Source organism: Purpureocillium lilacinum, assembly GCF_023168085.1.
Source record: "Purpureocillium lilacinum CBS 284.36 DNA, scaffold_4, whole genome shotgun sequence".
Classification (NCBI taxonomy): Eukaryota; Fungi; Ascomycota; class Sordariomycetes; order Hypocreales; family Ophiocordycipitaceae; genus Purpureocillium; species Purpureocillium lilacinum.
In genome coordinates, this window is record NW_027072114.1 from 714135 (window position 1) to 741199 (window position 27065).

Here is a 27065-nt window from a genome sequence, read left to right on the forward strand (position 1 = left end):
CGGTGGGCCGTCGAAGGTTTCCCCTGGGCCGCTGGCCAATGGCTGATGGGGGACGGAGGTGGTTTATCTCGTGCCTCCAATGCTGACATCTCACAGACCCCCGGCGTCCATGTCTTTGCTCCAGGCGTGGCGCCTTATCAGAGATAAGCAGCTCCGTCTTTGATGCATCGACGGGGTGTCGCATGGCCGACGCTTCGTGGCAGGCAAGTCACCACGTCGAGCTCGGCTCGGTTCTGGAGCGGTCGACTCGAGTCGCACGGCGTCCGTCTGCGTGAGCCGCACGTCCGTGTTGCCGGCAGTCCGACCCGGAGGAGAAGCCACTCGACGCGGTTGTCGTACCGATGGCGTGTCGTAGTTGTGGATGGCGGGCATGTCCATTTGCCGGTGCAGCGTCCCGGACGAAGAACAAGATACGAAGGTACGTATCGTGTACGTACTACGTACGGTACGACATGGAGGAAGGTGCGCCTTCCGTGGCTGCGACTTCCCCCGTTCCCAGGTCCCGACCCCAGATTTTCGTCCCCAGGCGCCGCCCCCGTAGCAGCCGCGGCGCCATCCCGTCGACGCAACCTTCCGACCCCCCCATCACTCTCCCCTTATCGCAGACGTCGGCACATGCTTTGCAGACGGGCCCTCCCGACCGCCGGCGCTCTCGATAAGCCATACCCCCCAGACGAGCACACGGCATTCTGCGTTCGACACCTCCTCGCCTTCCCTCCTGTCCTCGAACAGATGCCCTCTGTGGACCAGCTGTGCGGCCCCGCCCTGTATCATCGCGTGCCCGAGGGCCCAGGGGACAGCATCCAAACCCGACAGGCGCGCTGCCGTGGGTCTCGCTCCCGGCTCGCTGTGAAGCTCGTCCAAGGGCACGTACCCGAGCTACCTGCCCGAGGCATGTCTGCCGTCGGCGGCGGCGGCGGCTCCCAAGCCACTACGACGGCGGCTGCGGCCGCGCCGACCGCAAAAGCACCCCATCCTCCGCCACGGGCACGGCCATGCGACACATGCCGTCTGCGGAAGACGCGTTGTGTCAAAGAGGGGAACCGGACCCAATGCGTGCTGTGCGCCTTTCACGGCCAGAGATGCACCTTCTTGAAGGGTCCGCTCCCGCGTCAGCGACGGGTGCAGACAGCTCCTCACATCGGTCCAAACAAGCTCACACAACGCCGGGACTCGGCCGATGAGAGCACTGCTCGACAACGCCCCACAGCAAGCTCTCTCGTGCAGGGAGAGGAATCTCCTGGAGACAGCACTCATGGAGTCGCCTCACCAAGCGACCCGAGGCGCCCGGGATCCTCCCCGCCGGCCAGTAATCACTCTGACCTTGCGGCGCCGCCTGATGGCATACCGGTGTCGCCCCCAGCCATACTCGACGATACACTAGGGTTGGATCTCACGACTCATGCCGAATATGTTGGGCCGACGGACTATCGAGATCCCATCCTGCTCGACCTTCATCGTCCGCCGTCGGCTCTAACCGCTCGAGCGCCTACCGCGCCTGAGCTCGCTCGCCGTCTCGATGACCAAACCATTTTCATTGTTCGTGCAGACGAGGCAGTCACTTCGGAGGCTCAGCGCGTAGCCGACTTGGACGCCATCGAGGCAGCTGTGCATCCCCTCGGCCGCACCCTCGTCGACCTTTATTTTCGAATCGTCCATCCCAGCTTCCCCATCCTCCACAAAGACGTCTTCATCAGCAAGCACCGCATATCCCATCGCCATTTTGCGCCGTCTCTGCTGGCCGCGGTGTATCTCGTGGCCCTGGACTGGCAGTTGTACGACAGCGTTCTGGCCGGCAGCGAATGCGTGCCAGACGCTGCATCCCTTGAAAGGTTGGCAGAGCAGACCATCAACAGGGACATGCGACGGCCAAAGCTCAGCATCATCGAAGCTGGCTTGCTGCTTCTTCAGCGGCATCGACGACCGGGGGATCACGGCGACAACAACACATCAAGCCGTGCGTTTGCGGCACAGCTTGTTGCCGTTGCGCAGGACCTGGGCCTTCACCTTGACTGCAGCTCATGGTCCATCCCGTCCTGGGAGATGGGCCTGAGGCGGCGCCTTGCTTGGGCCATTTACATGGAGGATCGCTGGGGCGCATTCGTCCACGGACGGCCATGCCTGATCCATGATGACGACTGGGATGTTCGCCCCTGCACGGACTCCGACTTCCCTGAGCTGGCATCTCAGCAGGAATTGGGCGCGGCAGTGGACATGGATGCCCGCATCGGCTGGGACATTTTTTGTGCCCACATTGAGCTTACTTGCATCGTGACTGACGTCTTGCGCACCTTTTTCAGCCTCAAGGCGACACGAGCCGCCGGGCTGCTTGACCAGATAGGCATCGCCGGAGCCGTGGACCTCGCACAGCCTCTGGTTGTCCGCTTACGAACGTGGTACGCCGCTCTACCTGATGCCCTTCATCTCCGAAGCAAGCAGCGAGGAAAGCTATGTGCCAACGGCTCTCTGCATCTGGCGTACGCCTCCATGGAGATTGCCATCCACCGGGCGCTCCTGCGGGCGCTGACGCCTGACACTAGCGAGGCGGTCCGCAGCCGGGTGCGCTCGGCAGCACGTTCAAAGCTTCAGGTCGCTACGGAGCTGATGGCGTCGCTCGAGCCAGAGCACACGGCGGCGTTCTGGGGTCGAGCAGCCGCGCACCAAGCGGCACACGTCGGGTCCTTGGGGGCGCTCCTGTGGGCAACCGCGGAAACTGCCGAGGAGATGGGGTGGTGCGCGGCGAGGGTCGACGAGCTGCGATGGGCGCTCCGCGTGCGAGGGTCCGCGGCGCCCTTTGCGAGAGACGCGCTCTGGCTGCTTGAGCATGACATTGGTGGCGTCGGCGTCGTGAGAGCGACGCGTGAGGAGCCGTCATGAGCAGGGACGGGCAGCGCTGCGTGTCGCTTCCGCAAAGTCTTTGTTTCAGATCGATTCACGTTTGACTGCCTACGGTGTGTGAGCGTGCTGTCATTGTGCAGTCATTTCGACTAGGGCGGCGCTGGAGATGAGTGCTGTGTCTTACAAGTCCATGACATCAGAGTTTCCAAAGTTTGCACCCAAGTTCAAAACGGCTTGTGGACGCCGTTGGAGAAATCGCAGCTGCAAAAGTCAAACCACAAATCGCCAGCGAACAAGGATTAAAATTGCCAATTGACACCAGTACTCCGTTCTAGCAATGGCGCGATCAAATGACGACGCGGACCGGAATGTAGAGGCGGAGGATCAGCAAACTGGCGACAAGCACCAAACCGAGCACGAAGAGCCAGACGCCAAGCGGACCAAGACAGAGAAACAGCCGAGTCGCGAGGGAGAGGGAGACGACTCCAAGCGCGAGGACGGACATTCGGACCATGAAACGCACCATCAGAATGGAGCGCACAAGGCGGCGTCCAAGTCCAAGTCTGGTGCCGCGGAGCGCCCCGGTGACGAACCCGACGTGCCCTCCAGTATCTTGGAGAAAGGCATCATCTACTTCTTTATTCGTGGTCGCGTCAACGTCGAGGAGCCTCACAAAGTGGATGATATTGCGCGCACCTTCATCCTCCTAAGACCGATTGCCACCGACGCCAAGCTCGGCAGCGGGCCTCTGAGCGACGCCGGCACGACCCGCGTCCTGGCCTTGCCCAAAAAGCAGCTCCCCATGAGTGGACGTGAGCGCTTCATGGCGTTCGTCGACATGGCAGGCGCCTCGTACGACGAGATCAAGGGAAGCTTCCTCGCTTCGAGCGACTACGAGACCAAGACGGCTGGCACGCGGCACACACCGGCGGCGACGCCCGTGGGCGAGGGCGTGTACGCACTCACTACGACGGGCAGGGAGAGCCACCTGGCGTACATGACGACGCTGCCGAAAGAGTTGGGCGAGGTCCAAAAGAAGCTGGGCATCAAGGACCAGGGGAGCTTCATCCTCAGCACCAAGAACCCGGAGTATCCGGGCCCCGCGAACGCACGGCTTCCAAAGGGTCCAGAATTCCCCAAGAAGTGAGTCCAAACTCGCACCCGAATGCGAGTGAACGAAACAGGCTGACAAGAAGCGTTTGCGAATGCACAGGTTGCAGGAAGAGTTCCGCTCGCTGCGATGGATGCCGTCGCGGCCAAACCACTTGGACTATGTGAACGCGCAGGTGCTGCTTGTTGGGGAGTCCTCTGGGATAGACAAGGCCGTGGAGCAGCAAAAGGAGGACGAGAAAGACGGCGCGGAAGAGCCAATGGAGGCGCTAGAGCACCTTGAGGATGAGGACTTGAACAGGATGAGCGACCTGGCGGGCGACCAGTCGGCGTCCATATTTGCCGATTTGCACGCTCAGGCCAAGGACTACCCATCGATTCAGACGACGTTCTGATCCGGGAGCTTGCCGTGCTGCATTATTGTACGGTACCCTATGGATCAACTTTATACTACGGTTGACTTGACCCGTTCACCTCGCCTGTCGTGCTGTTGGCTCCCGTCTGCGGCTCCCGAAGCACGCAAGTGTACACGTACGTCCCGCCTCCGCAGCGCTCATCGATCGGGCAGACAACCTCCTGCACCGTCTTGAACCCGAAGCGCTGCAGGATCCGCACCGAGTGCGGCGACGCCTCGGTCCAGCAGGGCAGTCCGTGCCGGTCGGCGAACTCGACGCCCCATTGCACCTGCAGCGCGCCGGCACCCCTGCGCTGCGCGCTGGGAACGGTGCCGAGCATCTTGAGGCCTGCAAGGTTCGAAACTTGTCAGATGCGCGAGCCATGGAGCGTGAAAAGCAGTGAGGGACTTGCATAGCATGGGTCTGTCGCCGAGGGTGGCCTTGCGCGCGGCTTCGACCTGGTCGGTGAACCAGTCGGCAAAGGGGTCGTTGATGCCCTCTGGGTCCGTGTAAGGCGCCTTGGTCGCCTCGACGGACTCTGGCGGCACGTCTGCGTCACAAGAGTACAACAATAAGCCTCTCCGCGCTCAAACATGATACAAATGTTCAATGCTCCGCAAATGAGCCAGTCCATCCTGGTGCAGACTCACCACGGTCCTGCGGCAGGATGCTCTCGCCGTCAAAGTTGACGAGGCCCCATTTCGCGTAGCTCACGACCTCGCCCGTGTCCGTGTCGACGACCTTGCGGTAGTGGCTCTTGGGCTGGACAAAGTTGCGCGGGAAGCGCCGGACGACGCCGGCGACCTGCCTGTCAAAGGGCACGTCCTGGATGGTGGTGTCATGGAAGGGGTCGCCGAAGAAGGCGCTGATGTAGGCGTTTGCGATGGCCGGGCCGTCTTGGAACTTGACGGCTTCGCAGGAGAGAGGCATCCTTGTGAGCTGCGCCGCGATTAGCCGGTCGCAAGGAGAGCAGCGAGGTGTCAATTGGTAGTTGTTGCCCGTATTGTCACGGCGTGCCTCGGAAGCGTCTAATTATACATGAAGAGTGGTATATCTGTCATGTTGACACCGGAACGTTGAAGCCCCTGCGGGACGCCGGGAGGATCAGTGGCTGTGTGCAGATGCCTTCGGACATGTTGACATCTGACAAATGTATCAACCGCCTCAAATGTCCGGAACGTCGTGAGCGGTGAGGTGCAATCCGCCGCTCAGCAGCTCGGCAGGCAGAGCCGGATGGATCGGCAAGCTGCAGTACAGAGAAGCTCTGGCGCTGCTCAATGAGCTCGCCATTTCATCAATATACGTGGCACGTCGGAGCCGCGGCCGACCATGTTGGGAGGCAATTACAACCTTCCCCATGGGGCTTGGCCAGGTCAGGAACGTCTTGTTAGCGCCGGATTTGCCCATGTGTGAGTCAAATGCCCCAGCGTTTATTATGTAGTGAGCATCAACAGCAAAGCCGTGGACCATGAGCCACTTCAATGCGGGGTGGACGACTCACAGTCTAAAGCAGCTCTGTTGTGCTTGCTCCACTGCATCGTCAGCAGTGAGCACTACGCAGCACGTCGCAGCAGCCCGTCTGATGACTCACGATTGAACGAATGAAACGGCAGGTGAGGCCCAAGACAGCGCACGCAGTGAAGGAACAGGACAAGTATATCAGAGTTGAAGCCACAGCTCAACGACGCCTCATCCGATGAGGAAACAATCACCTGCGCAAACATGACAACAGTAACGACAACGCCCTTTGTCCCCCTCCCCCTCTCGTTGGCGGCGACAGTCGCGCGATACCACATCGCGCCCGAGGGAAATGCCGATGCACATATCGCCGTCGAGCTCCCCCAGGCGGAGCACCGCATCCGGCTCGTCAACCAGTGGCGCATCCCGCCCGGCAGCCGCGTCCTCGAGATCGGGTGCGGCCAGGGCACCCTGACGGCCGTGCTCGCCGAGGCCGTCGGGCCCGAGGGCCGCGTCGACGCCGTGGACCCGGGCAGCCTGGACTACGGCGCGCCCTGGACGCTCGGCCAGGCGCAGGCCCACCTCTCGGCGTCTCCCGTCTCCGGGCGTATCGCCTGGTACAACGCCGACCCGGAAGCGTTCCTGACGAGTGGTGGCGGTGCGGATGGGGAGTGGGACGTGGTCGTGCTGGGCCACTGCATCTGGTACTTTGCCTCACCGGAGACGCTGTCCGCGATTCTAGCCGCGCTCAGCGACCGGGCGGCGACACTCCTCATCGCAGAGTATGCCCTCACGGCGGCGGAGAAGGCCGCGGTGCCGCATGTCCTGGCTTCCATGGCGAGGGCGTTTCTCGAAGCGCACAACAAGGCCAGTGAGGCGAACATCCGATGTCTCCTCAGCCCGCAGAGTATCACCGAAGCTGCACGAGCCAGCGGCTGGAGCCTCGACGAGGAGGCCATATTGATCCCGGACGAGGCGCTGCAAGACGGCTCGTGGGAGACGGGCTCCGTGAAGAGCGCGAGCTTCCTCGACGAGATTGCTACGCACGTGAAGGAAACTCCGGTACAGTCGCTGCTGAGGTCGTCAAGGGACGCCGTCATTGGCTCAGTAGCGGCGCTGCAGGGGAGCAAGGTGCGGACTATGGACGTTTGGGTGGCGCGGTTCAATTGACGCGGCGAGCGGGCTAAGCATGCATCATCGTACAAAGGAAACCACGAGGCTTCTAATGTATTACTCACTGCATATTCACCTTTCCCTCGCCAGTTGCTTGCGGTTCGGGCCCTTGATAGTCATCGTCATATGGCTTTTGCCCCATGCGCGACCACGCCGAGGCCGCCATCAGTGTCACCTCCTTTTCCTTGCTGCCAAACATGAGCTCCCTCGTCCCGTCACCCGTATAGACAACCGATCGATCCTGCAGCTTTCGTCAGCTCCACCCTGTCGCACTTAGCGAAGAAGGGGAATGGGCATACCAGGCCGAGCGTCAGCTTAATGACGCCGTCTGCCCAGCTCGTCTCGTACGTATGTGTTGGCCCCTCCCCTCGGACCACCTGGAGGATGTTTTGCGCGACAATCATGGCCTGACGCATCGCCACGCGCGCATTGGGGTTTGGTGCTCCGCTCTCGGCCACGTCGCCGCAGGCATACACGTTGGAGATTTCATCGTCTCTGATCTGCAGCGTATCCTTTACGCGAACATGGCCGGTCGCGCTGATGGCGTTTGGCGACAACACTCCAGCCAAGTCGGAAGCGGGCTTCTGCCCGGTGCAGTTGACCTGCGGGTTTCGCGCATATTAGCTCGAGGCTCCTCACCGGCCAAGGTCACCAAGGGGTACTTGCAAAGAAATCGCAGGGAATCGTTCGCCCGGACTGCAGGGTGACCACCTTGCCAACGGCGTCCTCGGCGACGACGCGGTCCTCGAGGACGACTTCGACACCTAGCTTCTCAAGACCTTCCTTAGCCGCAACCTGTAGGATCTTGCCAAATCGATGCATTACAGCGCTCCTCGAGTGTATCAGTGTAATCTTCTTCTCCGGATAGAGTGCCTTGGCATCTGTGGCGAGCTCGACGCCGGCGGCTCCTCCTCCCACGACGACGATCGTCTGGGCTGCGGCGACGCCGTCCTGCATTGACCGCATGCGTTCCATCCCCTCGTTCCTATCCGTGCAATTTACACGCGAAGGCAAGCCCTCCTTAACCTTTGACCCCGTCGCAATCACCAGCATGTCGTAGGGAATGTCTTCGCCGCCTTCGACGGTGACGGCGCGGCGCGTCACGCCCGTAGCCCGGCCCATCACCCATCGGATCGCACCGTCGGGCGCCCCAGCGACGTAGCCTCCATAAGGGATGAACGCCTTGTTCTCGTGGCCCTTGACCACGCAGAACCGCGGCAGCACCCATGTAAAGTGGAAGTGGCTGTTGGGCTCGACGACGACGACGCGGCATGGACTTTTCGGCGGGAGACTGCGAGCTACAAGGCGCGCGACGTGGTACCCGGCAAAGGATGCGCCGACGATGACAATGTTTCGGGTGCGATCAGCGGCGGGCGTGGCGCCGAACCATTGCGCGCGGCGGCGGACGAGGAAAGCGTTGAACGCGTGGCTGATTTCACCCCATATCAGGACGACGCTGTATCCAACCAGTTTGGCGATGAGCGTCGCCTTCTCGAACATGGCGAAGGTGCTGGCTGCAGGCGTTGGCAATCTTCAAAAAGGTTCAATCAGGAATGAGGTGAGGATTCGACGACTCCCATGGGCACCCCGGGGGGATGGCGCGGTCGTGATTATCTAGGTGCTATAAGAGGTATAAGACGCTCGCGGCCAAGTCTTCGGAGACAATGGATGCGCCGCCGCGGTGACCGAGCCGGAAGCTCCATGGAGACTGAAGTCAAGGAAGGGGAGGCTCTATTGGACGGACCCCCGGCTGTCTCAGGCGCGTCCGCGCTCCCCTCGTTGTCTCAGTACACGTACCGAAAGTAGGGGTTCTCCTTGTCGGTCAGATCCTGAAACGCCAGCTTTGCTCGCTCGGACTCGTCCTCTGGGAGAGCCATCTTCTGCTTGTTGGCGCTCCGCAGCACAAAGTACAGCGCGGTCGCGGACGCGATGCAGATGACGTAGCTGTAACGGGCAGTATCGTCAGCAATACTTCATCTGCAGCCTCCTCTCGGCGGTGGTCTGTACTCACCAGATGATAAGGCCGAGCCATAGCGCGGGATAGTGCCGGTCCTTGGTCTGCGAGAAAATCAGTTGTGGCCCGACAATGTTGCCGACGCAGTAGGCCACGAAGATGGTCGCCGCCATGAAGCTCTTCTTGGTGTGCCCGGCCACGTTGGACATGCCGATGGTGATGATGAGGCTGACCGTGCCGCCAAAGAAGCCGGTGATGGAGTAGCCGACGACGGGCGCGGCGGCGTGGTAGGTCCACTCGCTCTTCCAGATGATGGCGCAGCCTGCAATGACGGGCAGGCAGGTGAAGATGAGCATAAAGATGCGGATGTTGTTGAACTTGGACCCCAGGTAGCCCGTGACCAGGATGACGATGAAGCACAGCCCGCCGAGCGGGAACTGGAAGAGGATCGACGCGAGCGTGCTCCAGCCAAACGTCGAGACGATGAGGGGGCCGAAGCCGCTCACGGCGCCGTTGACCGTGTACGCGCTCGCCATCATGAGCGCGACGAGCCACACCTTGACGTCGAGGGCGGCCTCCCTGAGCTGCGACGCCTTGAGCTTGGTGCAGCGCACGCCCGTCTGCCCGTGGCGCAGCCTCTCCACGGCGGCGAAGCGCTCCTCCTTGGTCAGGAACCAGGCCGACACGGGGGAGTTGGGGACGGCGAAGCAGAAGCAGCCGAACAGAAAGGTCAGGGAGCCGGCGAGCAGGTAGATGTACTGCCAGGGCTTGAGGCCGCCGCCCTTGATCTGGGCGAAGCCGTAGTTGAGGGCGCCGCCGATGATGGTGAAGAGGCCCGTGCTGCTGAACCACCAGCTCTGGCGCAGCGACTGCTCCGACTGGGTGTAGTAGCCCGAGACGATGCACATGAAGCCCGTGGGGATGATGCTCTCGACGAAGCCGAGGAAGAAGCGCTGCGCGAACAGGCCCTGCCACGACGTCACGGCCGCGGTGAGCATGCAGATGGCGGACCAGACGATGACGACGACGCCGAGGATGCGGCCCATGTCGAAGCGCTGCAGCGCAAAGGTCATGGGGTAGAGGCCGGCGAGCATGCCAAAGTAGAAGAGCGACGTGGCCCAGCTGAGGCGCCGCGTGTCCGTCGTCGGCGGCGTCGTCGACTTGTCGACCACGGCGAGCTCGAGGTCCTTTGTCATGCCAAAGAGCACGGCGGAGCCCAGGATGGCCTTGTCGTAGTAGACGAAGCCGTCTAGATGGTGAGTGTCTCCTGGTCAGCTGGGCGATTCCATCCCCTCAACTCCCCCCTCCATATCCAAAGTTTGGGTCGCACCGGGTCCGTCCCGTCTCGATCAGTGTGGCACTTACACCCGACAATCATGGCCGGAATCAGGAACCAGTCAATCTTCCTCACGGCGCGCGCCGCGACCGCAGGATCAATGGCGTGCCGCTGCTCGCCCACCATGGCCATGGCGTCGTCCTTGCCCGACGACGAGTCTGCGCTGAGGCCATGCTCGGCGCTGGCGTCTGCCTCCTTGCTGACGGCCATTTTCGGGTTGCGGGGATCGCGCGCGAGAGGCTCGTCGAGACGCCGGGGGGACAGAATATCGAGAGAGTCCGAGGTGCAGAAAAATTCAACACATAGCGACGGCCCCCGAGCACAGGGCAGCAGCGAGCGATAAAATATTATAATTCATTTACGTCACGCCACACTTCGGCCATGGTGTCGCGCCCCCCCAGTCTGACGACCTGTGTGGCTTTCCCGTCTGCTGGAGACACCCATGGTTTGCGCGGGAGAAAAAGCCTCCACAATTCCTTCGCAGGGCAGCTAGCAGGGTCAGCCCATGGTGGCTTTCCGCGTGTCCAATGATTCTGAACGTGACTCGATCCACCCGGGACTGGTTCCTGTCTGCGTGCGGAAAGGTCGAGTTGAGCCCGTCGGTGGCGGCGAGGGTCGTCAACGGGTCGTCCCATGTCAGGCGGTATCAACGCTCGCCAGACTGATAAGGAACGGCACACAACTCGCACGATCCTTGGGCTTTTCAGACGCGGACAGCCCAGTGTTTTCGGCAAAGCCAATGCCGCCGCAATGCCGTCGTCAACCGGGCGGGACACGGCGGATCCGACCGGGCTCGGGCTCCGAAGCCGACTCCACTGTCTGCTGCGCGACTGCCGAGCCCGGCCGGGGCGCCAGCCTGTGTCACTGTCAGGGCGCTCCATTCCGGGACAATAGATGCATTGTCCCGTGCAAGACATTACTAATGCTGCAGCACGCGAAAGTCGGGGTATTAAATACCATCTTGAGCAGGGTCATTGCAGGTAGGGAACGGGTCTTGGGGCCTCCCTGTCCTTGATGCATCCCTCAGTGAGTTGACGCCCTTCGTCTCACCAAACTGCCAATCCGCCGCCATGAGAGTCGCCATCGTCGCCGTCGGCGAGCTTGCACGGTACTTTGTAGAAGAGCTGCAGGCCCGTGGGCACGACGTCGTCGCCGTATCCCGCAGCCGCAAGCCGTACCTCGACGCGCTGGGCGTCGCGCAACACGTCGCCGCGGACTACAGCGCCCAGCAGCTCCGCGACGCCCTCGCCGACTGCGACGCCGCCGTCTGCACGCTGAGGGGCGGCGTCCCGCAGTTCGCGGCGATCCACGCCTCCATCCTAGCCGCTTGCCGACAGTCCGCCACCTGCAAGCGCTTCATCCCGTCGGCCTGGGCCGGGAACCTGGAGGAATTTCCCGACGAGCCCCTGGACTGGGCCGACGAGCTGGTCCCCGTCTTCGACGCCCTCCGCGGCCAGACCGACGTCAGCTGGTCGGCCATCTGCCCCGGGTGGTACGCCGACTACGTTGTGCCTGCGAGCCAGCGGCACCTCGGCGACATTGGCGACATGTGGCCGCAGAACCATGGCGAAAAGACCTTTACGCTGTACGGCAAGGGGAGCCAGCTCGTCAATTTCACATCGGCTCGCGACACGGCCCGCGCGACCATCGCCCTGTTGGAGCACGACAGGCACTCGTGGGAAGACTTTACGTACGTATCCGGGGCGCAGATGTCCTGGCGGCAGCTCGGGGACTTTGTCAAGAGCAGGGACCCGGCGTACACGTTCAAGCGCAAGTCGCTCGCCCAGAGCGTCAGGCAGTACGTGGCCAACGAGAGCCCGGAGAGCCGTGCCGTCGCCATCTTCGAGCTGTGGGGTCACAGCGAGGCGCTGCATTTTCCGTGGGCCAAGGTGCAAAGGCACAGGGAGAAGTTCTTCAAGGGACTCGCATTTAGGGACTTGGCAGAGCTTGCGGACGAAGCCCAGGCAGACCCTACCAAGGTAGTGTAGTTGCTTTGCACAGCTGGCTGCATGCGCGATGCCATGGGCACATGTCCAAACCTTTATCATCTCCAGAATGCTACACGATTTCTTGCCGCTCTCCGCCTATCCATGCGCACATGTTTGCACATTGCGGTCTGCTAGTCTTCAATGAGTCTCCCGACAGAGACAGCGATGGCACGGATCAGGCATGCTCCGCGTGCAAATCTTCCACCTCTTGCTTGCGCTCCCGGATCCCTCCAGTGCGGCGGACCTCTTCGACCTTGTCCTCAAACGTCGCACCTGTCCGGCCGGTGCGCCAGGCAGTCAAGTTCTGCTCGAAAAGCTGGTCAATCTCCTCGAGAGACCTTTTTGCCGTCTCGGGGTATGTGAGGAAGGCGTGGGCGGTCATGGCAAAGCAAAATGTGCCAAAGATCATGTACGCTTTCCACTGGATGTTGGTGAAGGCGGGCGGGACGAAGAAGGCGAGAGCAAGGTTGAAGCTATGCTGGATGTCAGCGATCCGTCTCATCCAGCGTAAACATGGGATGCAGGCCAGGATCCCAAAGCCTGAAAACTAACATCCAGTTGCCTGCCGCAGCCAGCCCTACTCCCTTTGCCCGGTACTTCAATGGAAACACCTCGCTGCAGTAGATCCACGCCACTGGCGCCCAAGTGAGGCCGTCTGTTCGCGATGCGTGTAAGCGCAGTTCATTTCCGGTGCAGCGGGTAGTGGGTGCATGACTTACAAACGCCGACAAAGATATAGGCCAGCGCAATCACCGCCTTGGCCGGAGCCCCAGAGATGGACCATTTGAGTATGTCGTTTCCTATAAATGGTAAGTCAATGCGCAACAAGCGACACTGGGTTCCAGCAGTTACCATCAACGCTGTCGACATGGTGGCCGTACACGGCCATGATGGCCCCAGTCGCAAAGTGGAGGACGCCGCAGACGATGGCTCCGATGATGAGCAGCCAGCGTCGGCCGAGGCGGTCTATGATGGGCAGGATCGCGCCCGTGGTGACCAGGAAAATGGCGTACTGGATGATTGACGATGTGAGGGCGACGTTGCCAGACTATCAAGCCGCGTTAGCATGATGCATCGCCGAAACAGACGAGCTGACCAAGACGCTCACCAGTCCAGCCATATTAAAGATGTATACAAGATAGTAGAGCATCACGTTGCCGCCCAGCAGCTGCTGCCAGACTTGCACGCTGACTCCGACTACGGTGCGCTTCCAGACGCCGGGCGCAAAAAGGCCCAGGTACCCAATGTCTTGGGACTCGGCGGCCAGGCGAACGGCCTCGCGGACCTCCTCGAGCTCGGCGACAACGACCGGGTCCCCAAGGTCACCCTTGGCGTGCAAGTTGGCCAGGACCTCGTGGGCCTCTTCCCAGCGATCCTTGGAGGCGAGCCAGCGCGGAGACTCTGGGAAGAAGAACAAGGCGGCGAACAGGACGAAGCCGGGGACGCCCTGCACGCCCCAGGCAATGCGGAACGCGGCCGGGGTGTCAATGGTGACGGAGCATCCATACGAGATGAGGTACATGATTAGAATACCTGTGGCAGACGACGGTTAAGTCATGAATGCCCATCCGGTTGCTGAAAGCAGGCGCTCAAACCTACCCCATTCAATGGCCCATTGCTGGATGCCGACGACCCTGCCACGGATACGCGATGGCGCCAGCTCGGCCAGGTACACGAGCACCTGGGAGCTGGTGACGCCAATGGACAGGCCGCTGACGATGCGGCCGACGACAAGGTGTGCCACGTTTTGCGCGGAACATTGCAGAACGGCGCCGATGATCCAGACGATGGAGGCGGCCTTGAGGGCTCCCCGGCGGCCCAGATGGTCAGCCAGGAAGCCGGCGGCGAGGGCGCCGACAAAGGAGCCGGCGGACATGGAGGCCGTGATGCCGCCCTGCTCGGTCGAGCCCGGGTGGCCAAAGTACTCGAGGTACTGATCCGAGCCGATCCAGGCGCTCATGGAGCTGATGTCGAAGCCGAACAGCATCCCGCCTATGGTCCCGAAGGACGCGAGGACTGGCACGAGGTCAGCCAGGGCGACATGAACAAGAGTCCGTGGTCGGAGCGAGCTGTGTGCCAAGTATCATGCATGCGATGCGCCTACCGTATATGTTCCAAATCCGATGCATGACGCGATGCCGTTGTGCGTGACCGAGGGGCCAGAGTAGAGCGTGGGTGGACGGGGATACCGATGCGCGCAGAACAAAGGACCGTCAATATATTGCCAATCTGTGTACCACGCCAGCCAGCGGTTACAGACGCCATTTCTTGCGGCTCGAGGTCACATCATGCTGCATTTATACTGCTTGCAAGTTGCCGCGGCTCAGCAAATGCGGAGGACAGGCCGGCTGGCTGTAGCAACGTCCAACGCCAAGTGCCGGGGATCCTGTCCCGAACGCGACATGGATCGACCCGGCAGAGATGGCTAAATTCAGGCCCGTGGACGCTACTGCACGCCAACCGTGATTCCGGACGGACGGGAGAAGTCGCACTTGACGCACATGTCTGGGCGAGAAGGGGCGTCGAGGACTCGAGGGGGCCAGACCGTCGAAGCGCGCGTATCAGCGTCCAGAATTCAGATCCAAGGCCGGGCCCCCAGAGCCGGCAGTGGGGACAAAATGCCGTTTCAACTGCCTCCGGCCGGGGCCCCAGACACACCAGACCCGTGGAGCGTGATGCCAACTGCGGGTCGGCCATCGGTCAAGCTTGCCCCGAACATTGAACGCGGATTGCGTCACCCAATTCAGCTCACTGGGCACATGTGCCCGCGGTCCCGTCCGCAGGGTGAAGTCGCCTTCCATGGGAACTTGATCCCCTCGACCCGAAACATGGCCTTGGCAGAACAGCACCTTGCTCACCGAGTCACTGCACGTGGAGGGTTTCGGAGCGTCTTGCCCGTCCGCATGCACCACCACCAAAGCTCGTATCGGTGACATCGGGTTTACGGTACGATGAGTCTCCCTGTTACGTTGTAGCAAAGCCCACGGACGTGCCTATCACAAGGTGTTCCGCGATGCCTCCAGCACAGCCTTGTCGCGAGACCGACCTAACAACATAACAATTGCCAGCGTGATTTCTACCGGGCGCCCAGGCGCCCAACCGTTGCACAGACGGAAATCCTGTTGCCATCATGCACCCCAGCGTGGACTCGATGAATTGATGTGGCCCGCCCGGATCCATACGGCCACTCAGCGCCTTCAAACCCCACGCGCCCCTTTTTCTTCGTATCGACGTCGCGTGTACCATTGCATTCTCGGGCGGACCATGCTGCTAACGCAATGTGAGCCGGGCCGTGGACTTCAAGCTGTCGAGACGTAGTCATTCCCGCGCGCGGCCACGAAATCGTCTCAGCGCCTTCCAGAAACACAGCGACCACCTCGACAAGTATAGCCCGAGCCCCATCACCGAGACGACAAAGTATGCAAGCATGACCGGCTGCCACTGTTCGCTTCGAAGAAGTTGATGCACCTGATGCTGGCCGAGTCGCGCGTCGCCGCTCAGAAATGCTGCGAGCAGTACGGGCGTGCCCCCCGTCACCGCGAGGGAGAGGATGATTGCTGTCCACGACAAGAACAGGGTCGTCTTGAAGTAATCCCTCAGGCATACTTGGTAGGCGCTCTCTCCATCGGGGTCGGTATCCGAGAATGTGTAGTCGGCCCGCAAACAGGTGCATCGTACATCACGAGGTCGCCGGGGGCCGCCGTGCCAGTTGTCGAGTGCTGCCAGGGCGTCATCCTGCTGGACCTTCTGCTTCCGCCTCTCTTTATGCACGCTCAGCGAAGTCCTTGTCTCATGTTTCGAGCGGGGTGGCGTTTACTTACCGATGCTATAGTTCAAGATGCCCACAAGTGAGTCAAGCAAGAGGACCATCGCGCTGACCTGACCAAGAGTTATTTCTGTGCTGATTGGCGCGGCGCTCACGGCCCATTCGGGCATTCCGGGATGCAGTGAATTCATTGCCAGAACGAAAGGATGTAAAGCAAGTTGACAAGACCATAGCAGCACGCTGAACAGCAGTACCATGAGTCTGGCAAAGAACGATGAACAGGCTTCCTCGGCGACAGCACCGACCACGAATGCGTACCTGGCGACGGACAAAGGGAGGGTAGAGCTTGAGGGCGAGCTCGCTGTTGTGCCAGTCTCATGGGGAGTTTCCGAGCGGCTTCTCTCCTCGTGGCGTGGAGCAATTAGCCCTTCGTTGCAGTCGCGCCGAGCACAAGGGGCATCGCAGGAAACAGGTGCTTTGGGCCCCCAGCCATTCGGCAAAAGCAGATTGAGCACCGCGTGCAGGCAAGTCCCAACTGCATATGTGATGACCGCTGCAGATGCCCAGTGTCTGGCCCACGCCAAGGGCTCGTCGCCATCCACCGGCAGCGACGTCTTTTTCTCCAAACAAGGCGCGATCCAGTATATCCTCATATATAGGACAATGTGGTCAAATGAGCTTGCTGGCTGGCTGAAGAGAAACTCGTTCATGGCAAGGCCAACGGCGGCGATGGCGGCAGCGACCTGAACACGTCGCAGCGGACTTCGGGCAAGGCTTTGCTTCCCGAGGCAGGTTGAGGGAAGCAGGAATGTGTTGGCTGAGAGGAGGATGCTGCGCGTGGCCATGTGGTATGCGTACATGGATGGGCCATGTTCGGACTCGACGTCGGTGTAGTACCGGGAAAAAAAGACCCATACGAGTTGCGCCAGGAAGCTGCAAAAATGGTTTAAAAACGCGCACAGGGTAGTACCAAAGTTCAAAAGCACGTAGATGCCAGTCGCGATCAAGACCTAGTCCTGAGTGATCAACTCATTCGTTAGCCGCACCATCCGCACATAGCGGCCATGCACCATCAGGCGCTCGTGCCGAGGTAATAAGAGGTTTAAACACCTACCCATAATCCCGCCACGTCGGGTTCGCCTATGCGACCCCAGGCCTGAGACTCGGGACCGTCCTCGCCTACCGGGATGCATAGCTCGACCACAGAGGAGCCGTCGGTCCTGAGGAAGATGGCGTGCATTGGCAAATTTCTTCGTTGCAACATCTGCAGGCCAAGGCCATTGAATTAGATAAAGTAGCAACCACTTCGTTGTCTGGTCGTTCAGAGTTCACCGAAAGAGTTCCGAGGAGGCGCAACACACCCCCAAAGTCCGTTGAACTAAATCGAGTTGTACCGGCACGCGGCAGAATGGAATTGAATCAATATTTGCACAAGCGGCGTCTGTCTGCGCAGCTGGCAGGCTTTCATGCGGTCTTGGGGGCAGACAATCATCTGAGATTTGCGCAGACTCGCCTTTGTGATACCGCAGATAGTTCGCCACGCCTCTACAGTTATAGCCGATAACATATATTATTTTGCCCCATCTTAGATGCCTAGGTCGTAATACCTTGCGCACGTGGACCGAGCATGTCTTCCATAACATAAGCGTTGGATCAAAATTGGGAGGCCGTTGCGGTGCCATGTCTGTGTCAGTTGCAATGCGCATAGTACGGTGTTATCTGGACGCGTCGTCTGAGCGCTCCATGTAGTCGCGCTGTGCTGTCTGCCATCGCCTTGCATCAGACGCTTCCCGCCCGAACTCCAGTGCTTGATCGATAAGATTGTGTTTCGAGCCATGTCCAGCGTCCCTTCTCGATTCCCCGATGCACTCTACTTGGGTTGACATTGCCAAGGTCGGTCGCAACGTGAGGTCGCGTCCAAAGATGCCTGCCGCTGCGAGCCGCATCAGGATCAAACGTGGTGCGCGGGACCTAGTGGCGCCCGAGCCACGTCTCCGCGCGGCCTGTACTTCGTACAATTGCTGTGATCCGTCAAAGACTGCCAGATGGCCACCCCGACACGGTCCTCCTACAATGCAGGGGAGGTGTCGCATCATCACGGCAGGCCGATTACTCCTGGCGCGCACAGGTCCACGGGCTGAAGGCCTCCACGCAAACGCATCTTCCTTCAGTTTGAGGCGTCCAGCCCACGAGAGCACACGCATGCCCAGCCCAAGGAGACCCGAGCAGGGAGAGCAACCAGCAGCCTCGTGTTAGTTGCTAGAAGGGATAGTAACACTCAAGTTTACCATTCCGCCACGATTGCCGGCTCGTGTTGAAATGGGTGCCAGATCTGACAAAGTCGCGCTCGTCAGGCCTGTCGCGCGCCGGCAATCGGTGATCCTCGTGATTCGCCGCCACAAGGCCGCTTCGGACTCGGATTCTGTCTGCGTTGCGTGCTGCAAGCGTGCTGGGAGGCCTAGCCCTTTCCAGAAAGCCAAGCGAAAGCGACGCCGTTGACAACGGGGTGGTGTGGAGTCTCGGCAGCCGCCAGCCAGTTTCCGTCGCGCGTCGTCAGCGTCATTGACTTTCACAGTCAGGCGCTGACGACGATTTTCTGCCACCACCAGACCGTGGGTGCTCTGGAAACCGAGAGCGAGCGGCCAGGGCTCCCTTTTCTTCTGCCAGCCCTGTTGAGGCGCAGCGCCCATTGGGCGCATGAGATTTGGGAAAGCCTTTCGAAGATGGCGCAGACCGCGCCGAATGGCGTCCCTTGATCGATGCCCATCGCCCGCTCAGCTGGCGTGACGCGCTTCGTCAATGCTACCTCTGATCCTCGCGAGCGCAGGCTTGGGCCGGTATATAATAGGAGAACCCTGCTCGTCATGTTGAGCCAGAGTCGCGACGTCAGCAGGGCAGCTTCCCTTCACGCCAAGTGACATCAGCGTAAACGGCTCGCACAATACGCGACTAGACCTTGTACACTTTTCATCGTCAGACGGTTGGTCAACGGCTCAAGTTAGATTCGGCATAAGGTAGCACCATACACCAGCCATGTCTTCGACATCCGCGCCGCCAGCGCTGCCAAACAACCTCATCGCCTTTGGCCCCGATGCCAACTGCACCCTCGCCCTGTGCCCGGTCGAATGGAGCGTCTACCAGTACCGGCCCTCCCTGGCGGCCAACATTACCTTTCTCGTCCTCTTTGCCATTGCCGGTGCAGTCCACATCTTTCTCGGCGTCAAGTGGAGAAGCTGGGGGTTCATGTCGTTTATGATCTTTGGCTGTCTGGTTGAGATGATTGGCTACGTCGGCCGCATCATCCTCTACAACAACCCGTTCTCCTTTGGCGGCTTCATGATCCAGATTGTCTTCATCACGACTGGGCCTGTCTTTTACACGGCCTCCATCTATGTTACCCTGTCGAAGACGTAAGTCGCTCTTTCGCATATGCACGCGCTGTTGATATTGGTCCGAGGCTGACGCCGGCGTCGCACCCTAGTATCGAGCATCTGGCACCGCGGCTCTCTCGCTTCAAGCCGAAGCTCTTCTACTGGATCTTCATCCCCGCGGACCTGGTGTGCCTTGTCCTCCAGGCTGCAGGCGGCGCCCTGTCCACCACCAGCTCCGGGTCCAGCAACACCGGCGTCGACATCGCAATGGCCGGACTCGCTCTGCAGGTGGCCGTGCTCTTCATCTTTTCTCTGCTGTTCGCCGACTACATGTTCCGCTACACCCGTGACGCAGCCACGCCTCCGCTGAGCACGAGGATGCGCCTCTTCTTCAGCGGCCTGAGCCTCGCCATCGCCTTGATCCTCGGGCGGTCCATCTACCGGTGCTACGAGCTCAGCAAGGGCTACAGGGATTCGGACCTGATCACGGACCAAGGGCTCTTTATTGGCCTCGAGGGAGTGTAAGTCTCCATGTTCCCCGGCATAGGTTTCCGCATTCAAGTTTCCCTTGCCTGCCTTCTTCTGTCAAATGAATGTCAGGCTAATTGTCGAGATAGGCTCATTGTCGTCGCCGTGTTTGCCTTGTGCGTTGGTCACCCTGGATTGTTCTTCAGCCCGAAAGCAAGGACACAACCGTCCACGAGCTCTTCGGACGTGGAGAAGTAATGGTGAAGTAACATTGGACGGCTTGGGATCCGCGCGTCTGCGTACGGGAGTGATACTTCTCGAGCCCTCGCGGCATGGAAGCAGCGCGCATGCAATGACGGAAATTGAGTACAAGGCTGGCTTTCATGTACGGACTCGTCAGACATTAACGTGGCGCCTCCCGTCGGTCTCGTTGTTGAGAAATGCGGCGTTTGGACAGGTATATACAAGAATAACTAAAGGCACATGCTTCACAATCGGGCGACATAGCGCCGCGCTCTCTGAGTTGGTGGCTCCCTGTCAATGTCAATGATCCCGACGCCGCTGGCCGAAACACATTACGCTATCCGGGCCTCGCTGTCCTTGAAGGTCGGCAACTTGAGCAGCTTCTTGGCATTCTCCCGGCCGATCTTGAGCTTGTCGTCGAGATTCAGGTGCACGCCATTGTACCACACGCAGGCATCGGCAAAGTTCTCAAAGGGGTAGTCGATGGAGAAGAGGATGCGGTCGGCGCCGACCTCGGCCATGCAGAACTGCAGCGTCGTGGTGGAAAAGTGGCCGCTCGTGGTGATCCAGATGTTGTCGCGAAAGTACTCGCGGATGGTGCGCTTGCACGACAGGCCGAGGGGCTTCTTGACGTCCTCGAACCAGTGGTTGATGCGCCACATGTCGAAGGGGATGTGCTCGCCGAGGTGGCCGAGGATGACCTGCAGGCGCGGGTGGCGGTCGAAGACGCCGTTGGTGACCATGCCGAGGACGTGCAGGCTGACGCCGTGGGCGAAGCTCAGGGGCGGGCCGATGAGCCAGCTGCGCTTGGCCCACAGGCGGTCGTGGATGGTGCCGGTCGGGTTGCGCGGGTGCAGGTAGAAGGGCACGTCGAGGTCCGTGACGGTCGCCCAGAAGACGTCCCACTCGGGCCCGTCGTAGAAGATCATGTCGTCGCCGTCGGGCCCCGCGCGCTGCGTGTCGTTGACCAGCGCGCCCTTGAAGCCGTACTGGGTGACGCACCGCCTCAGCTCGGCGGCGGCCTGCTCCGGGTCATGCATGGAGAGGGTGCTGCACGATGTGGTCAGCGAGAGAATGCCTACGGGGGCCAGGGAGGACATGGGCGTACGCAAAGGCGCCGAGGCGATCCGGATGGGCCTTGATCTCGCCGGCAACGTAGTCGTTGACCTCGACGGCCAGGCTCTGGGCCTCCTTGGGGTCCCAGACGTCCTGGACGCCGGGCGCCGTGTACGACAGGACGGTGTAGCCGACGCCGTGCTCGTCCATGTACTTGATGCGCTTGTCGACGAGGTCGGCGATCTCGGCGGCGTGCCTGTCCGGATCGACGGCGAAGAGCGACGCCCACCAGCGCGTCTTCTCGTGCATGCGAGGCAAGGCAAAGGCCTCTTCCAGCGCGACTTTGCCCAACATGTTGGCGGACGTGTGTGTGCTTGAGGCTGGTTTCTCTGGCGACGGCTCACTCGGGTCAGGGCGAAGGCGTGAGCGCTGCGAAGGGATTGAAGTCACTTGGCAGGCGATGAGGCGGGCGTGAGGGGAGGATGGAGGGATCTCGGGCAGTCTTGACGATTATAAATAGTGGTGAAGCCTCGCCGGGCGACGTGAACGTGGTGTGACGAGACAGGCCGTGGCGTGACAGTGGATGTTCTTGGAGGCAGACGGGTGTCCGTGAGCTCGTGGATGGATGAGGATGGGGATGACGGGTGGGTGAGACGTTCACTTGTAAGTTGTAACCCGGATGAGACGGCCGCGAGGGGTATCCCTGGATGAGCTTTATATCCGAACGCACGTTGGCGACGCGGCACATCAGGGCGCCGGCCATGGCCGTCCTGTCTCATTGTCCGAGCTGTGTGCTGACGGAGCTGCAACGCGACAGTTACCAACTTTGACAGCCCAGGCGGCGGGGGAGGAGGGAGGGGGAGGGGGTCGGGAGCCGCGCAATCTGGAGCAGTGGAGGCTCACTTGCATGGACTTGGCCAGCACAGTATCCGCTCCGTCGTGCGGGGTCAGCTGCAGACTACCCGAGCGACAAACCGAGTCCGCGGCGCGAATCCTCACACTGTGAATGGGTACTGCCGTCGGGTGTCAGCGCGACAGTTCGGGCCCTGTATTTCTGACGGCCACAGTGGGTGTCGTCCATCCAGCGCTTGCTCCCGTCGCACACAAGCGGTCCTCGCGTGGGAGCGACGGCAGCCCATCATGGCAGCCCGGGTCCTGGACTCATTGCCGTGACCCGACAGCGCTAAACGAGGCGACTGTGCCAAGTGAATCCCGGTCCACGCTGCCTGCGACACCGTCAAATCTGCCGCACACAGAACCCTTGTCCTTCTGCTGCTGCCACAGAGGCATCACCGCGCATAAAATTCACTTACCCTACACCAGACCACCAAACGTGTTGAGAGTGTAGAACCAGGACTGAGAAGTTGAGAACCTCGTCCACACAATACCCCAGAGACAAGTCTCTCGTCAGTGCCCAGACCAGCATGTCGCATTCCTACAAGGCAGAGTATCCTGCCGGGACGTCCGTCGACCCCGGCATTGTCCAGTTCTTCGAGGAGTTTTACGCCATCTCCGACGTGCCGGGCGAGCACGACCGCTACGTCGACATGCTGACGGATGACGCTACCTTTATCATGGCGTCCAAGAAGGCCCGAGGGCGAGACGGTATGAACCCGCAGAATTGTCTCCCCTTTTTGACGCGCCTCCATGGCTGATCGGTGCGGGCGCAGAAATCTTGGCCGCGCGCGAGGGCATGTGGACGGTCGTCTCGTCGCGCAGACACACCGTGTACAAGGTGTTTCCCTTCTCGGCCGGGGCCAACGAGCTCATGATCTACGGCTCCGTCGCGCTGGGGCTCAAGAGCGGCGCCAACGTCGACGTCGACTGGGCGGCCAGGGCCGAGCTGGTCAAGTCGGCCGCCGACGGCAGGTGGAGGATGAAGTATTATCAGGTGTACTTGGTGCGTATCCCTCTTACAACAGCTTGCCAACTTTTCCTCCCTTGGTGCTGACTTGACGATGCGGTATAAAGGATACGGGGGCGATTGCGGCGGCCAACAGCAAGTAACTACACATCATGGCATTTGCAACACCGAGCGTCGGCATGTAGCGTGGTAGATTCTATTCTAGATTCAAGCATTCACATATCACGTCTCTCTGCCTCTACACGTCAACTCGTAGATGCGACTTTGTCTCTCAGCTGAGCCGCGAAGCCGCTCACCAAACCCAGCACCTCCTCCGCAGCCTCTATGCAATGCCAATGCCCAACGCCCTGGAGTACCTCGAGGCGCTTCTGGCTCTCGCCGGCACCCCAGCTGTTCTCACACGTCAGCCCCCGGGTTTCGTTCCCACGACCACGTTGCGTAGAAAGATCCAAGCTTACCTCTGCAAGATGTGCTCCGACCCCCCCAGCGGGCTCGTCTTGTCATGCGACCCTGCGATGATGAGCAACGGACACTTGATGTCCTCGTACTGTGGCCGATTCGCCCGCTGTATCGTCCGGCACAACGACTTGTACCCCTCGGGCGACTGCGCGAGGAGGAGCGTCCTGATAAAGGCCTGCTGCGTCGCCGTGGCTTTCGGCCCCGTCGCGGCGGACGGCACCACGGCGGCGACGCCTTCCATGCCCTCTTTACAATGGGCAAGTTAGTAGACTGCCGTAGTTTGATCCGCAGCACGGGAAGTGGAGAGTTCGCACCTGCGTCCACGAGCTTGGTGCGGGCCTCAAAGACGTCGACGAGCGCCTCGTTGGGGTTGACGGGCCCGATCAGGACGACGCCCAAGAGGTCGAGGCTGCGCGCGAGTTCGCTGGCGACAATGGCACCCATGGAGTGGCCCACGGCCACGACGCGCCGTGAGTCGATGTTCAGTGCCGTCATGAGGGCGCTGGCTGCCCCGCAAATCATCCCCGGGTCGCTGTCCTTGCCGCGAAACGTGGACAGGGCGCTACCTGCGGCAGAGCATGATGGATTAGAAACTCTCGTCCCTGGAGACCGGGGGAACACGTTCCATGGCAGCGAACGGTCAAGGAGGGCTCACCGGGCGTGTCAAAGGCAAGACATGAGTACCCTTGTTGGACGAGCGACGGGATGATGGGGGCATAGAAGGAATTGGAGGAGCCGAGGCCGTGGATGAAGAGCAGGACGGGGCCGTCGCCGGCCGCGTGCCAGCTGTAGAAGAGGTCCTGGTCTTGGACCCGGAGGAACGGCATGGTCGGTTACTGCTTGGGGGGAGAAAGCTGTGAGGGTATGCGAGAGATGCTTCTGCAAGGGTGTTGAGACCGCTTGAGCTGGCTCCCATACAGCGGTACCTTGCACTGCGTGTATCGGGACTCGGTCCAGGGCCTGGCCAGTAGCCGCTTTGGCAGTCCGCTGGGGGAGGGGAGGGGAGGATGAATAGCACGAAAAGGGTGCCTTGTGCGGCAGAAGCCTTGCTTCGGGGTGTCGTCGGAGGCTGGTGAGGGGAGAACTATGTTGTCGTCCATGCAAGGGCTCGTCAATGCTGGAGTGGACTGGCGGTTGAGCAACACTGGGGAGACCCAGCGCTGGAAGGCGACAGTGGATGGATTGCATCAAGCGCCGAGGTCGGCGGGGCAATCGGCGGGGCTGGCGGGCTGCTTCAGTGGGGAGCAGCGCACTGTCGCACCAGCCTGGAGCTCCAGGGCTGTGTGTACACCCGGGCCTACGAAAGCCAGCCTGACGGGCAGGACCCGGACGCTGCCCGCGGAATCGTAGGCCCTCCAGGTTCATTCTCCAGCGCCCCGATCTCTTCCGTTTGCGCGCGCTCAGGGACCGACGCCAGGCCGCTCCACAGTGCCGTTGACGCAGCTGGCTCTCCCCTCAGCGCTCGCTCTCCGAGTCGCTCACCCTCACCCAACCTCAACTCCACACACAACTGGCCGCAACTCACTCTCCGTGTAAGTGAGACGACGCACGCACGACACGGCACGGCCCCAACACCGCATGTCCACCACCACCATGGCGTCGACACAGGAGCCCTACAGCTCCATCGCCGAGACCTCTCGCATATTCGACCTCATCCTGTCGCTCGTCGACCCCGTATCGCTCCCGCCCGGGACCAAGGTGAAAAGGGCCGACGTCGACTTCACCGGCGCCCGCGACCAGCCCTACTTCTTCATCCCCTTCAAGGAGACGGAGACTGCCGCCGCGCTCAAGGCCGTCGAGGGCTGCGTCGCGTCGCTGCTGGCCGATCTCAAGAGTGGCGGCGACGGCAGGCCGCGCAGGATCACCGTCGACCAGGAGAAGACGACGGCGTTTTTGTTCCAGGCCTACCTCGCCCGCGTCGGCGGCCTCGGCAAGCTGGACAAGGATGTGCGGTCCCTGCTCAAAGGTGAGCCGTTCATCCAACGCATCCATCCTAGGAGTCGGGCTCTCTTGTTGCTGACAAGCATCGTCCGCCGCACCAGACACGGATCTGCTGCAGGCGCAGTCGGACCAGTACCGCCGCATGTCGGCCAACCTGTACGCGACGGCGGAAAAGGGCGAGTACTACCACATCCACGGATCTCTCGAGGCGTCTACGACGCTGCGCATGATTGGGCTCGAGTCACACCGCCCGGATCTCAAGACGCACGAGGACATTGTCGGCGTCATCGAGCCGGCCGTCCAACAGTTCACCGTTGATGAGCTCGAGGCTCTCAACGCCAAGAACCGGCAGGCGGGCGTCAAGGCATACAAGCACGAGGACTTTTTGCGCACCCCTCACGTAGGATACCTTTTCCCCCGTGGCGCCTCAAGGATCGCTCCGCTGACGTGCGAAACCACAGGGCAAGGTCAACTGGCAGCTTCCTCCCTGGACCGTGGAGCCGCTCGAGACGACCACGCCGCCGTGCCCGCTGCCCGATCGGGGCGACCGGCGCGTGCTCTCGGGCGTCAAGGTCCTCGAAATGTGCCGCATCATTGCCGGCCCCGTCGTGGCGCGCATCCTGGGCGAGTACGGGGCCGACGTGCTCAAGATCACGAGCCCCCACCTCAGCGACGTGCCCTTCTTCCAGGTCGACGGCAACATGGGCAAGCGCGCGGCCGACCTCGACCTGAAGACGCCCGAGGGGCGCCAGGTCTTTGAGAAGCTGCTGGACGAGGCGGACGTGGTCGTCGACGGCTACCGGCCGGGGGCGCTCGAGAAGCTCGGCTACGGGCCCAAGGCGCTGTCGGAGCGGGCGGCGCGCAGGGGCAGGGGCATCGTCTACGTCAACGAGAACTGCTTCGGCTACGAGGGCGAGTGGGCGGGCCGACCGGGGTGGCAGCAGATTGCAGACTGTGTGAGTGTCCTCGAACATGAACCCAAGCGCCGTTTCAGATGTGTCGAAGCAACGACGACCAACGGGCATGCTGACAACGGCGCAGGTCAGCGGCATCGCGTGGGAGCAGGGCCGCTTCATGGGGCTCGACGAGCCGGTGGTGCCGCCGTTCCCCATCTCCGACTACGGCACGGGGTGCATCGGGGCCATCGCGGCGCTGACGGGGCTCTACCACCGGGCGACGCGGGGCGGCTCGTGGCACGGCAAGGCGTCGCTGCTGCACTACGACCTGCTGCTCTTCAAGGCCGGGCTGCTGCCGGAGGCGGTGCGGGCGCAGCTGCGCGAGCAGGCGGGCGAGGCGTTCCTGGCGCTGCGGCACGCGCACAGCGTGGACCAGATCTCGGGCACGGCGCTGCGCCAGATGAGGCTGCTGTACCCAGACCTCGTCGACCAGCCGCGGCATCTGGACCGGTGGCACGCCGAGGGCTACGGGGCCGAAGTGTCGGCGGTGCTGCCCGTGGTGCAGATGGAGGGCGTGGACATCGGTTTCCAGCGGGCGAGCAGGCCCAACGGCACCGACGAGGCGTCGTGGGACTTTGCAGGGGGCAAGGACTGGCGCAAGCAGACGGAAGCCGCCTGAGGTACCAGACGGTAGATGCTGTACCTACGTTACTGTGCCAGTTATGGACGGACTATGGACTCATGGAGTG

General features: G+C 61.4%; 14 protein-coding genes across 14 annotated transcripts; 7 read left to right on the forward strand and 7 right to left on the reverse strand.

Annotated features, from left to right (window-relative positions):
- Positions 1-1255: 1255 nt before the first annotated feature.
- On the forward strand, positions 1256-2877 carry PLICBS_005410 (uncharacterized protein; the record flags this gene model as incomplete). Its single annotated transcript, XM_065600711.1, has 2 exons — positions 1256-1260; positions 1311-2877. The coding sequence occupies 2 exons, from the start codon at positions 1256-1258 to the stop codon at positions 2875-2877; spliced, it is 1572 nt and encodes a 523-aa protein (XP_065456783.1).
- Positions 2878-3175: 298 nt separating this feature from the next.
- On the forward strand, positions 3176-4343 carry PLICBS_005411 (uncharacterized protein; the record flags this gene model as incomplete). The annotated part of the gene is made up of 2 exons (XM_018319091.1): positions 3176-3981; positions 4052-4343. 2 exons carry the CDS (start codon positions 3176-3178, stop codon positions 4341-4343), a joined length of 1098 nt encoding a protein of 365 aa, XP_018181565.1.
- A 55-nt stretch (positions 4344-4398) lies between these two features.
- Positions 4399-5273, reverse strand: PLICBS_005412 (uncharacterized protein; the record flags this gene model as incomplete). Its single annotated transcript, XM_065600712.1, has 3 exons — positions 4399-4663; positions 4752-4893; positions 4994-5273. The coding sequence occupies 3 exons, from the start codon at positions 5271-5273 to the stop codon at positions 4399-4401; spliced, it is 687 nt and encodes a 228-aa protein (XP_065456784.1).
- A 792-nt stretch (positions 5274-6065) lies between these two features.
- PLICBS_005413 (uncharacterized protein) lies at positions 6066-6971 on the forward strand (the record flags this gene model as incomplete). The annotated part of the gene is made up of 1 exon (XM_018319093.2): positions 6066-6971. The coding sequence occupies one exon, from the start codon at positions 6066-6068 to the stop codon at positions 6969-6971; it is 906 nt and encodes a 301-aa protein (XP_018181567.2).
- A 64-nt stretch (positions 6972-7035) lies between these two features.
- Positions 7036-8474, reverse strand: PLICBS_005414 (uncharacterized protein; the record flags this gene model as incomplete). The annotated part of the gene is made up of 3 exons (XM_065600713.1): positions 7036-7215; positions 7274-7576; positions 7686-8474. The coding sequence occupies 3 exons, from the start codon at positions 8472-8474 to the stop codon at positions 7036-7038; spliced, it is 1272 nt and encodes a 423-aa protein (XP_065456785.1).
- Positions 8475-8758: 284 nt separating this feature from the next.
- Positions 8759-10474, reverse strand: PLICBS_005415 (uncharacterized protein; the record flags this gene model as incomplete). Its single annotated transcript, XM_018319094.2, has 3 exons — positions 8759-8918; positions 8986-10177; positions 10294-10474. The coding sequence occupies 3 exons, from the start codon at positions 10472-10474 to the stop codon at positions 8759-8761; spliced, it is 1533 nt and encodes a 510-aa protein (XP_018181568.1).
- Positions 10475-11334: 860 nt separating this feature from the next.
- On the forward strand, positions 11335-12252 carry PLICBS_005416 (uncharacterized protein; the record flags this gene model as incomplete). The annotated part of the gene is made up of 1 exon (XM_018319095.2): positions 11335-12252. One exon carries the CDS (start codon positions 11335-11337, stop codon positions 12250-12252), a length of 918 nt encoding a protein of 305 aa, XP_018181569.2.
- Positions 12253-12427: 175 nt separating this feature from the next.
- On the reverse strand, positions 12428-14381 carry PLICBS_005417 (uncharacterized protein; the record flags this gene model as incomplete). Its single annotated transcript, XM_018319096.2, has 7 exons — positions 12428-12725; positions 12805-12907; positions 12972-13052; positions 13105-13300; positions 13361-13785; positions 13852-14268; positions 14357-14381. The coding sequence occupies 7 exons, from the start codon at positions 14379-14381 to the stop codon at positions 12428-12430; spliced, it is 1545 nt and encodes a 514-aa protein (XP_018181570.1).
- Positions 14382-15570: 1189 nt separating this feature from the next.
- Positions 15571-16188, reverse strand: PLICBS_005418 (uncharacterized protein; the record flags this gene model as incomplete). Its single annotated transcript, XM_065600714.1, has 2 exons — positions 15571-16013; positions 16074-16188. The coding sequence occupies 2 exons, from the start codon at positions 16186-16188 to the stop codon at positions 15571-15573; spliced, it is 558 nt and encodes a 185-aa protein (XP_065456786.1).
- Positions 16189-19051: 2863 nt separating this feature from the next.
- On the forward strand, positions 19052-20115 carry PLICBS_005419 (uncharacterized protein; the record flags this gene model as incomplete). Its single annotated transcript, XM_018319098.1, has 3 exons — positions 19052-19428; positions 19500-19910; positions 20007-20115. 3 exons carry the CDS (start codon positions 19052-19054, stop codon positions 20113-20115), a joined length of 897 nt encoding a protein of 298 aa, XP_018181572.1.
- Positions 20116-20432: 317 nt separating this feature from the next.
- Positions 20433-21510, reverse strand: PLICBS_005420 (uncharacterized protein; the record flags this gene model as incomplete). The annotated part of the gene is made up of 2 exons (XM_018319099.1): positions 20433-21150; positions 21209-21510. The coding sequence occupies 2 exons, from the start codon at positions 21508-21510 to the stop codon at positions 20433-20435; spliced, it is 1020 nt and encodes a 339-aa protein (XP_018181573.1).
- Positions 21511-22580: 1070 nt separating this feature from the next.
- PLICBS_005421 (uncharacterized protein) lies at positions 22581-23163 on the forward strand (the record flags this gene model as incomplete). Its single annotated transcript, XM_065600715.1, has 3 exons — positions 22581-22761; positions 22827-23056; positions 23128-23163. The coding sequence occupies 3 exons, from the start codon at positions 22581-22583 to the stop codon at positions 23161-23163; spliced, it is 447 nt and encodes a 148-aa protein (XP_065456787.1).
- Positions 23164-23474: 311 nt separating this feature from the next.
- PLICBS_005422 (uncharacterized protein) lies at positions 23475-24306 on the reverse strand (the record flags this gene model as incomplete). Its single annotated transcript, XM_065600716.1, has 3 exons — positions 23475-23725; positions 23794-24045; positions 24135-24306. 3 exons carry the CDS (start codon positions 24304-24306, stop codon positions 23475-23477), a joined length of 675 nt encoding a protein of 224 aa, XP_065456788.1.
- Positions 24307-25072: 766 nt separating this feature from the next.
- PLICBS_005423 (uncharacterized protein) lies at positions 25073-26995 on the forward strand (the record flags this gene model as incomplete). The annotated part of the gene is made up of 4 exons (XM_018319101.1): positions 25073-25445; positions 25522-25820; positions 25882-26376; positions 26462-26995. The coding sequence occupies 4 exons, from the start codon at positions 25073-25075 to the stop codon at positions 26993-26995; spliced, it is 1701 nt and encodes a 566-aa protein (XP_018181575.1).
- Positions 26996-27065: the final 70 nt, after the last annotated feature.